The 12,031-nt window shown below is 36.2% G+C and overlaps 1 protein-coding gene across 1 annotated transcript; it reads left to right on the forward strand.

Annotated features, from left to right (window-relative positions):
• Positions 1–1,250: 1,250 nt before the first annotated feature.
• On the forward strand, positions 1,251–2,141 carry LOC133791932 (uncharacterized). Its single transcript, XM_062229839.1, has 2 exons — positions 1,251–1,779; positions 1,966–2,141. The coding sequence occupies exons 1-2, from the start codon at positions 1,251–1,253 to the stop codon at positions 2,139–2,141; spliced, it is 705 nt and encodes a 234-aa protein (XP_062085823.1).
• Positions 2,142–12,031: the final 9,890 nt, after the last annotated feature.

A 12,031-nucleotide genomic window follows, 5' to 3' on the forward strand; every position in this document is an offset into this window, starting at 1 on the left:
TCATGTTTATCTTCTATGTTGTTACCTTTATTATGTTCTTTAGTTGAGCTTTTCTGCTATCTTCCACTACACTTCAAGTTTACTTTGTGCTTTTCAAAGAGAGAAATATTAAGCTAAGTTAATTAGCTTGATTGGAATTCATGTTATTCTATTTTATCATGATGAGTTTCTGACTTAATTTTTTTTTAGGTGTTTGTCGTTAATTTGCTTCAATTTACCCTCTGTGCGTAGGGTCTAGAGTCTCACAGACAAACAAACCTTTACCAAACTTGGGTCTTAACTAGAAATGAATGTATAATGAATGCATAAAATGCCAATGTCTGTACATGTCTAACTTGTTAGTGTATTGTCATGCCTGAATGTCCCTTTTCAAGTCAAGTAATTCTGGGCGGTGGACCACCCAGGAAAATACTTTAAAACAAACAAAATGTGATTCACTTTTTTTTATTAGAAGTTGCTACGCATTTTTTTGAATACTCTAGAATATGCTAGACATTTGTAAAATGTTTTACTCTAGAATTTTCTAGATATTTGTAGAATAAGATTACTCTAGAATTTCTTATAACTATTTCTAGAAAACTTAAGTCTAGAATTTTCTAATTATGCTTGAGAAACAAGTAAATTTGTGTGGTTAATATTCCTTATAGTAAAATATGGATCTAGAACAAGTAATTCTAGCCTCAAATGTAAAGTAGGCTAGCCACTATAAATACCCCATCGTGGGTAGCAAATGGTGTAACTAGAAACAATAAACCATCAATAAAATTCTACCACTTTCTAATATCATTTACTTTCTAAAACATAAACCTTATTCCTCCAAATCCAAATTTCTTCACTTGTCCACTCAACAACATCAATTATAATATCTTAACTCATCATTACTCTATCCATTACTACTACTCATCAAATATTATAAACTACAACAAATCATCACTATTTTCTTTATCCCAAATTCACAAAACATCAGTGGTACCAGAGCCTCATTTGATCTCAACACTGGGCGTAATCTTTTCTACTCATCATGAGTACCGAATCTAGTCATTCAGCTCTACCTCTTCAAATTTTTCATGGAGAAAACTATGATTTTTGGTCTATCAAAATGAATGTCTATTTTCGTTCACAAAATCTATGGAAAATTGTTGAAGATGGATTTAGTGTTCTAGAAGACAAGTCTTCACTTACGGAGACTCAGAAGACTGGAGGAGAATCAACAAAAGGATTTCCAATCATTATTCTGCTTGCAGCAAGCTATGGCAGACGCCATTTTTCCACAGATTATGGGCGCATCAACAGCAAAAGAAGCATGTGACACATTGCAGGAGGAGTTCCAAGAAACAGTCAAGGTACACACTGTTAAACTACAGAAGCTCAGAAGAGATTTTGAAAATCTTAAAATGAAGGATAATGAGACTGCAAAAGATTACTACTCTAGAATAAAAGAAATAGTAAATAAAATAGGAGCCTATGGAGAAATAATTTATGACAAGAAAATAGTAGAAAAAATACTAATTTCTTGTACAGAAAAATATGATGCAATAATCTCTGTGATAGAAGAAACAAAAGATATAGACACTCTATCACCAACTGAATTAATAGGCTCTCTTGAAGCATATGAAAGTAGGCGAGAAAAACATAGTGAAAATTCGACTGAAAATGCCTTTCAGTCTAAAATTAATTCGCAGTCTAAAAAATTTAAAGCTGATGGGAGAAAATCACAAGAAAATTTAAAAAACAAGAATCATTTAGAAAAACAAAATAATGACAAGTATCCTCCATGTGGTATTTGTAAAATGAAAAGCCACTTGGAGAAAGATTGTTGATTTAAAGGGAAACCACAATGCCACAATTGTAAAAAATTTGACCACATTAAAAAAACTTGTCGTTTGAATAAATCTCACCAAACTAATATTTTAGAAGAGAAAAATTATGAAAATAATCTCTTCTATGTCTGCCATGCTGCATCAGAAGAAAAAGATACTTGGTATCTAGACGGTGGTTGTAGTGACCACATGACAAAAAATGAAAGCATATTTTGTAGTCTTGATAAATCCAAGACTAAAGTCAAAATTGGTAATGGTGATTTCATGGAAGCAGTTGGCAAAGGCACCATTGTCACTGACACTAAAAAATGCAAGAGATAAATCAATGATGTACTCTTGGTACCCAACATCGATCAGATAGTAGGACAAATGATTGAAAAAGGGTACTCTTTGCATTTTGAAGGAGATTCTTGCACAATCTATGGCAAGCAAGACAAATCCTTTGAAATTGCAAAAATAAAAATGAAAGAAAACAGATGCTTTCCTTTACAATGAAGATACGCAAGCAATGTCGCAATGCAAGCGCAAGCAGATGAATCGTGGCTATGGCATAGAAGGTTCGGACATCTCAATTTCCATGGGCTAAATGTAACGCCCTACTAATTAGGGTCCATTACCAGGTGTGTTTTGAAACCAGTGATGTACTTACTAATAAGTCATTTGGACTAAACACGTGATTAACCACTAAGGTTTGGGTACTAAAAACTTTTGATCATATCATAAACATTTCTATTAAGTTAAAGATAAGTTCTTTACATGGGATCCCAAAAACATTAGTTTAAAAGTCTATTACAAAACTCATATTACACATTAAGCCGTCCTAAGCAGCAAAAGCTGGGTTTAACCCTAGTTCCTCTGAGCATCTCGGCCGTGGTGGTCGAGTGGACTGCATATTTACAAACCACTGCTAATGCCCTCCGACTCATGGCTAGTTGAGCTTCTCTTTACCTTTACCTGCACCACAAAGCACCTGTGAGCCAGAAGACTCAGCAAGAGAACACAATCAACAGTTCAGTGAATAAAACAACCTTCAAACAGTAATAACTGAGTCCTGTACATCTATTAAATTCAATTGGAGATCATAGAGTCAGACAAGTGCATGTCGCACTTTCGTTCAAGTTATTGGCATCCGAGCCAGTCAAGTGCATGTTGCACTCTCAGTGTAGCCCAGCCATGGTGGCCTGCACTCCACATGCATTATGCCAATCTTAGCTTGTAAACTAAGTCCCTTATACCCTTGACTTATAAGTCAAGCCACCACGTGCCTCCAACTTATAAGTTGAAGCTTTGAGATTCTTAACTATTAAGAATCTCCCAGAACCCATCAAATTCTCAACTAATAAGTTGATCTCCATTTAACACTCTAATGATACCCTAGTTTATAAACTAAGCCTCACAGTCATACAAACAGTCTCATGTTCCATATAGCATACTTATCAAACAGTTACACCATGCATCATAATACATTCACTCAACATTCATAAACATTATCATAATCATGCACATTACAGAGTACCTAATCAGACATTCACAACATAATTATAATCATGTCATCACCTTAACTAAGCTCTAATCATGCATTCACACAGCAGGTGCAGTTCTCTTACCTTTGGTCCGTATGCGGGTTACTAGCGACAATCCTCCGAGCATGATCCCCGATTCAAGCCCTTAGCGAAAACCTAGTCACAACTGCGATAAGGAAGGTCCCATCATTAACAGGTAAATAACAACTTCTAGACCAACTCTTAGCCTTCGGGACATCAAATTCCACTTAACAAGGAAGTAGGATCGATCCCGAGCCCAAACGGTCAAGTTTCCAACCTAAAAATCCCATTATGGTCAATTTTCCCCTTAAGAGCCGCGACCCGCCTCAAATCCAGAGGCTCGGCCTCTCTGAAATCTAACGCGCGCCGCGCTGCGCCCCTGAGGCGTCGCGGCCTGCCCTCGCATCCACGCCCTGCGAGCCTAAATTCCCCTTCGCAGGCCGCGGCTCACCATAAAAGAGCTGCAGCTCATCACCACGAACCCAGAATTTTCTGGGTTTTTCTGCAATTGAACCTAGCCAAATCTCACTAAATTCCACCCCAACCTTCCAATTAAATCCCCAACAACAATATACCTCTTACCAGCAATCAAACCCAACTAAATACTAAATTAAACTCATAACAATCTCAAACCAAATTTCCCAATTAACAAACATGCATGAACTCCATAATTCTAGATATACCAACTGAATTAACATAATATTCCTCAACTCAAGATCCTTACCTCAGCTATATGACTCCAGTAGCAATAACTCCTAGCAATCCCCTTGGTTTCAAGCCTTCCCTCCAAGCAAGACCCTTCAAGATAATCAAATTCACCAAAACCCCAAGGGAAGAAGTGTAGTACGAGAGAGAGATAGGAAGAGCTGCTGTGTTTCCTTTTTCCTGAAATTTCTTAAACTTTTAATGTATATCCCAGCCAGCTAAATTCCAAACCTAAGTGGAAAAGGCCAAGTTACCCCTTGCTCTTAGCTTATACCTCAAATATCCATAAGGGCAATTTTGTCCTTTGCTTTAAATCCCACTAACCACGATTTACATCCTATAATTCCCGCTACTCTCAATATTCTTACACAATTACCAATAAATTCCCATTACCCACTATTTCCCGGTAATGTACTAAATTACTAGAATACACCCCAAATCGGGTATTTAGACCCCGTTGTGACCTTTTCCGCTAACTTGCTCATCGGGACCGTCTCTTGTCGAGTAACCCAAATATATCCACATAATAATGTGGTCTCAATCACACAACCTCATATTTACATTTATACCCCAAGCGGGTCAAATTACTATTATGCCCTTCTTATAAGAAACGGCCCACATACACATGTTCAATATCTTTAAAATACAAACATGATTATACTATAATATAATCCACATAATAATTCAATTATTGCCTCTCGGCCCCCTAATCCAGGCACTAAGCCATATTAGGAAAATCGAGATGTTACACTAAAGATCCTCCAACAGAAGAATGTGATGCAAGACCTCCCAGCAATCAAGGAGCTCAACACTGTCTGCGAAGGGTGCATGCTCGGAAAGCAACATCGACAACCTTTTCCATTTGGTAAAGCTTGGAGAGCAAAAGATCCACTGGAGTTAATCCACACAGACGTTTGCGGGCCTATGCGTACACTGTCAAATGATCAAAACAAGTACTTCATTCTCTTTATTTACGACTTTACTAAAATGACATGGGTTTAGTTTTTGCGACAAAAATCACAAGTTTTCAATATTTTTTCAATAAATTCAAAACCCATGTCGAAAAGCAAAGTGGTCGCAACATAAAGACAATAAGAAGTGACAGAGGCAAAGAATATACTTCTAATGAGTTCAACAAGTTCTGCGAAGATGAAGGCATGGAGCATCAACTCACAGTTGGATATGCACTAGAACAAAATGGTGTGTCTGAGAGAAAAAAACAGAAATGTTATGGAGACAGCAAGAGCTATGCTCATGGAGAAGGGTCTTCCAAAAAGATTTTGGGCAGAGGTAGTAAGCACTGTAGTCTACTTGCTCAACAAATGTCCAACCAAAGCTGTGCGAGATAAGACACCGATTGAAGCTTGGAGTGGACGAAAGCCATTGATAACTCTACAAAATAGAGTTATTTTACCATATTTTATATGCTAATTGTTGCTTAGTTCATGAGTTTTTAATTAATTTATTAAGTATTTAAGTAATTTTGAATTTATTAGTCTTATCATTATTTTATATACTTTTGTGTGTTTTTATAGTTATTTTGTTGTAGTTTAATTATTTAAATTATTGTGTTTAGTTAGAAGTAAAAAAATGTGTGTTTTATTGAAACTAAATGTTAAATTAAATTAAGTTTTAATTAATATTTTCAAAGAATTAATATGATTTATTTTATAATTGAAAATATTTGATTTTGATTTAATTTATGTTTATTTTGTAGGGACTATATTGTATTTTTCTATGGGCTTTGAAAAATAAAAATAAAGAAAAGAAAAGAAAGGTAGAGGAAAGTGATAATTTTGAGAGGAAAGCAAGGGAATTTGGCATTTTTCTCCACACCCAACCAAGCCACTGGGCCCGCGCCTAGCCTAGCCCATTGCCTCTTCAGCCACGTCCAAGCAGGCTCCAACTGTTGCTGCCGTCCCAACCGTGGGCCTCCTGAATCCCAACCATCCAAAGCCCAAATGCTTCCTGTAACGCCCTAAACTCCAGGGACCGTTATGGTGCGCGTTATAAACAGTGCTAAACTCGCTAATCGAGTCATTTGGCCATAATCGTGTAACTAAGTATGATTAATGGTTTAGGGATTAAAATTTTTGGTTAAGATATAACGTTTCATTAGAACGTTTACTGTATACATTGGGATCCCAAAAATATAATTTAAAGGTTTATTACAACAAAATAATTACAACCAGTCGATCTAAGTGGCAAAACAGGGTTTAACCCTAGTTCCTCTTTCAAACCTCGGTCGTGGCAGTCGAGCAGTTGCATATGTACACATCGTTACCTAAACTCTTCAACTCAAGGATGGTCCAGCTTTCTTTTACCTTTACCTGCACCACATAACACCCGTGAGCCGAAGCCCAGCAAGAAAAGTCAATATGCTCATGATCAGTAATAACATGTCATTAAATCATAAGGCACATGCCTAGTAGATATAGCCTTATTCAAGCAAGAAAATAAATTTCATGTAATGATGGGTATCCAGGATAAGGAATCCTACCCTCATGAGTGGATGACTATCAAGTCACTCCTAATCAGATAAGTGATTTAACACTAGTGGTTCCGGTAACCATACTGGGCTTATATCCCTAAATAGAAGAGTGATAGTGGTAAAAGTCACTAAGGTGGGTTCCGTTCCCTTTATAAATAAGTGGTCCTTTCACTAGCTTTAACAAGATAGATATCTGGTGAAATAGTCACCAGCATAAACCTATCGAGTAGATAAGTGATCCTTTCACTAGCTTAAACAGGATAGGTATTTGATGAAATAGTCACCAACATAAACCTATCGAGTTACCACAGGGTCACTAGCATGGGAATCCGCTCCCTTAGCCATGTGACAAAATAGTCACCTAGGCCTTTGGCCCTGGCTCTGAGTACCTAGTCTTAGACTAGACAAGCGCTTATAATTTTCATCGACCTTCGGGTCAATCCAACATTAATGCTCCTAGAGTCATTCAACGCTGATATAGAATTAGATTTAATCTTTTATCGGCTCTGCGTTCATGACGCTTATGCCGTTTCTGACTCTTAGGTCAGTAAAATGCGACCAGTGTTCAACCCGTTGTGAACTTGACTAGTAAGTCACAGCTTCACAGACGGATTTACCACCATTGCCAATTATGACTAGTAAGTCAGTGCCACACACAGGTAAACAATGCTACCAGGCATATACCATATGTCAAATATCCAAGTACAGGGCATTCAACATGCTTACTTAACAATTGCTAGCACAATCAGGATCATGCATAAACATAGAGTCTCAGGCTCTGATCAATCTCATATTTAATATTCATGGCATGCCCTATTCACATGTTTCTTGTGTATCACATGCATCACATTTAAACATCCATCATGCATCAAGAATAACCATGCATGTCACATATACACAGGGTGCAGTTTTCTTACCTCTGTTTCGAGCGAGAATTAGAACAGGAACGACCCTTGAGAAAGATCGACCTTTTAATCCTTTAGCGGTCACCTAGTCATAACCAAATATAACCTCCATCAATGAAAATAAACAATAATAGGATCTTGACCCAAACCCCACTCTCGGGACCCCGAAATGTACCCACACGGTGAGTAGATTCGATCCCGAGCCTTAAGGATTGAAACCCCGAGCCAAAAACCTTTAAAAACACACAAACGGGATTCTGAAGAAACAGGGTAGCGCCCCAATGCTACCCACTAGCACCCCAGCACTCTTCTTAGAACCAAAACCGCCCCAAGCATCCCTGGGTAGCGCTGTAGCGCCCCCTTGTGGGCGCTATAGCGCTACACCCAGCCAGAAGTGCCCCTGAACTTCTCCCCTTTGACTCCTCCATTTCCAACTTGATTCTAATGCTTTCAAACATCAAATTAAGTGCCAAATGAACCCAAAAATCATCCCCACATGCCCTAGGCATCACAACCTCAAGAATCCTAGCCAAAAACATCCATTGAAACTCAATTTTCCAACTCACAAACTAGCTGAAACTCAAATGGAAAAACAGAGCAAAAACTAAGGTTTTAATAGCTAGAAACTCACCTCAATCTTAGAATCACACCCTCTTCAATGGTAGAGCATAACCCTAGATCATCAAGACTCGGTTCCCTGGCTTGATTCCTCAAAAAGAGCTCCAAAATTCAAAGAGAAATGGAGAGGAAAACCATCGGGAGGAGAAGAAGAGCACTACTCTGTTTTCTACAGCTTTCTACAACCTTAATGGTTAATATAAATCATTTAGGGTGAAAAGACCTAAATACCCTCAAGTCTAAATAAAAGCCTTAACAACCACCAAGGGCATAACCATCATTTCCTGCCTATTTCGTTAATTATAATTAACACCCTCCAATTCACGTTATTCTCAATATTCTCAAATGCTAATAAATCATATCCCATTACCCTTTAATTCCCGACAACGCTCTAATCCTTAAAATCACCCCGAGACTCACCCCGAGCCCCGAACTTAATCCTATTATGACTCGAACAAATCCACATTGTAATGTGGCCTTATATATAATTCACCCACATGCATGAAAATATGCAATTACGCCCTCAACGGGCCAATTACCAAAATACCCTTATAATAAAATGTGGACCCATATGCATGCATTTATCATCATATAATAATATAATTCACATAAACATGCATATAATCATTTAATGGCATAATAAATCAATTATGGCCCTCCCGGTCTCCTAATCAAGGTCCTAAACCTTATTAGGGATTTTGGGGTATTACACTTCCTTCCTTCAGCCAAGCACCAACAGCCCCTTGCACCTGCTCAGCAGCTCCACGGGCCACACCAGCCCAGCCACGGCCCAACCGAGCCAGCCCACCCTCCAGTCGCCTGAGCCACCTAGGCCCACTTGCCACCAGCAGCCAACAAGCCACCCTCCTTTCCTCTTGAGCCCATTTTGTCCCATTGTCCTTAAAATACCATTTTTTACCCAAAATTTACATACATTTAACCACAAAAATCATCATTACACCCTATAATTTACCCCTATATGCCATATTTACTTTATTTAATTAATCTAATCAATTTAATTAATTTAAGTTTATTATTTTAATACTCTCATTTTGGCTATAAATATGCAATTTCAAGATCATTTTGGGGTGCTTAATTTTTGGTTACCATCTTCTTTTCTCTCATTTTCACTCTACCATTCTCTCTTCCATTTTGGGGTTTTTCAAGAGCATTTTCAAGTATGTATTTTATTTATTTTGTAATTTCTACTTTAGTTATGTGCTTCTAATCTTTTTCATAAGATTATTAAGATCATGATGAAGCAACTTGTAACTAGATAATATTTATGTTGTATGTTGATTTCCCTTGTAATGCAACAATGTTTATGGATTTTTCTCTTCATATATGTCTTTCATCTTTAATATCTCATATTTTGGATTGTTAGATAATATGCACTTTGTTCTTCATTTTGCAAAACATAATATTCTTTGTGTAAGATGTGTCATTAAATTGTACACATCCAATGCTTAGAACAAAAATATTATGTTTTGCCTTATAAATAATGTTATTTGATTTTTTGTTGTTTCATTAGGTTGATTCACATTAAATACTTTGAAATTATACTTTTTGAAAAGTGAAGAAAAATCTTATATTTTTAGAAGTAATTTGTGCTTACAATTATAAATCTATTTAGAAAATGATAGTTTGACTTATTTTAACTATCACTAAAACTTGGGAATCAATATACTAATAAATATTATTAAACTTACATTTTGTGGATTCTAGTATCTTAATAATCTTTCTTTTACTACTTATTTTTAAATCATAATTGATTTACTTTTATTCTCTTAAATAACTTTATTTTAAATCTTTTATTTTATGTTCATGACATTAAAACTCATCAATCTTTGGACCTAGGTTATAATTTATTGATTTTGGTTTAAAATAGTTTTCTTTTTTATTTTAGACAACTCCTTTGGGTTCGATCTCATGCTTACACGAACACTATATTCCATATAAGATTCGTGCGCTTGCGAGTATAAATTTTTAAAACATACATGTTTTGGGTCCATCAAGTTTTTGGCGCCGTTGCTGGGGAGTTGCAAGAAAAGAAACGAAATTTATCTCAAGGTTAGTAAATTATTCTACTAGTTATTTTAATTTTTGCACTTAAAAACAAAAAAAACTATATATAAAAAAATATATATTTATATAAAACTAAAAAAAAAGATAAAAAAGAAAATTTGGGACGGTTCTACCACCCATAAAAAAAATACTTGCTTATATTTCTATATTTATTGTTTTTTTGTTGACGGCTCTTGTGCCTTCTATCTATCTTTTTAATTTTTATAGTCGATGGCACTTGTGCCTCCTAATTTTATTATAATTTTCTTTATTTATCTTGTTGTTGTTTTTATTTATTTATTGCAAGTTACTAGTTGATGGCAATTTTGCCTCCTAGCTAGTTGATGGCAATTTTGCCTCCTAGTCTTTTATCTTATGTTTTAGTTGATGGTAAGGGCAAGCATCTAAACCGAGAAACCGAGGCGACCGACCGCACCGCACCACACTACACCGCAAACCGTGGTGTCAAAAGTGTAATGGTTCGGTATGGTTTGTATCTTAGCTAAATTGTGTGGTGCGGTGCACGGTTTAGTGGTGTGAAATTTTGGTTTGCACCGCACCGCACCGTATACTTACAAATATGTTAAAAAAATTAAACTTTACATATATACCAATTTTTAGTAACCCAATCTAAAACTAGGAGCCCACTTAAATTAGGGTATAACCTTATTCTCTAATACATCATACACGACAATAACTCCTTCCTCTCTCATCTCATCTGCGCCTCCTCCTCCCTATCACCATCTCTATCTCACACATATTTTTTAACACACTTACACCGTAGAAAACCACCCAAACCACACCGCAAAATATGGTTTGGTTTGGTCGGTTTGGTGCAACCAAATCACACCGCACGATGTGTTCTAGCTACTACACCGCACTTGTGGCGTGGTGTATTAAAAAGTGTTCAAACCGCCCAAACCACACCGTGCACACCCCTATTTGATGGCACTTGTGCCTCCTAATTTTTACCTTATTTTTGTTATGGTTGATGGCATGCTATGCCTCCCTACTCTTGCCTAATTTTTATAGTCTTATTTAATTTTACCTTATTTTTCTTTGTCTTTTATCATATTTTAGTGTAATTGTGAAAAATACTTGAAAAAAAAAAGAGAAACCTAAATCTTGTCATTTCACCATAAGCAATTTTTGCTTAAAGGAAATTTGAACAAAATTCCCAATTCGCCTCTACTAATTAACCTCGGGGAGTTGTTAGTAGTGCGCGAGTAAGTGGAATCAAATAGGCCTGGGGACAAGTAAACCATAAGAATTATATTGTTGTGAAATCTTTAAAAATCCTAAATATGCTCTGTGGTTGCGGTTTTAACTAATCTTCCACATCAAAAAATTGTTTGTTTGAGATTATCTCTGTTGCTTTGTGAAAATTGTATGCATCATTGGGAACGTAACTCTAAAAATCGATTAGTAAAAAGATGTTTATCTTTGTTTGAAATTGAAAGTGTTAGTAAAAATTTGAGCATCATGGAACCAATTGCTAATCCTGTTGATGAAAATGTTGTGCCTGAAAAAAATTTGCTTGAATATTTTGCACCTATTTCATCTAACGCTCCTTCATGTATTGTTCTTCCAACCACTTCTGCTACCCATTTTGAGCTTAAACCATCAATCATTCAATTGTTGCCATCTTTTTATGGGTTAGATAGAGAGGGTCCTTACATGCATGTCAAAGATTTCTTAGAAATTTGCTCAACATTTAAATTTCAAAATTTTTCTGATGAGTTGGTCAAACTAAGATTATTCCCTTTTTCATTAAAAGACAAATCAAAAGCTTGGTTAAATTCCCTCCCCACAGGGTCTATAACTACATGGGATCAACTTTATAATAAATTCTTGCTAAAAAAAATTCCTATGTCTAAAACTGAT

Source organism: Humulus lupulus, chromosome 7 (genome assembly GCF_963169125.1).
Source record: "Humulus lupulus chromosome 7, drHumLupu1.1, whole genome shotgun sequence".
NCBI lineage: Eukaryota > Viridiplantae > Streptophyta > Magnoliopsida > Rosales > Cannabaceae > Humulus > Humulus lupulus.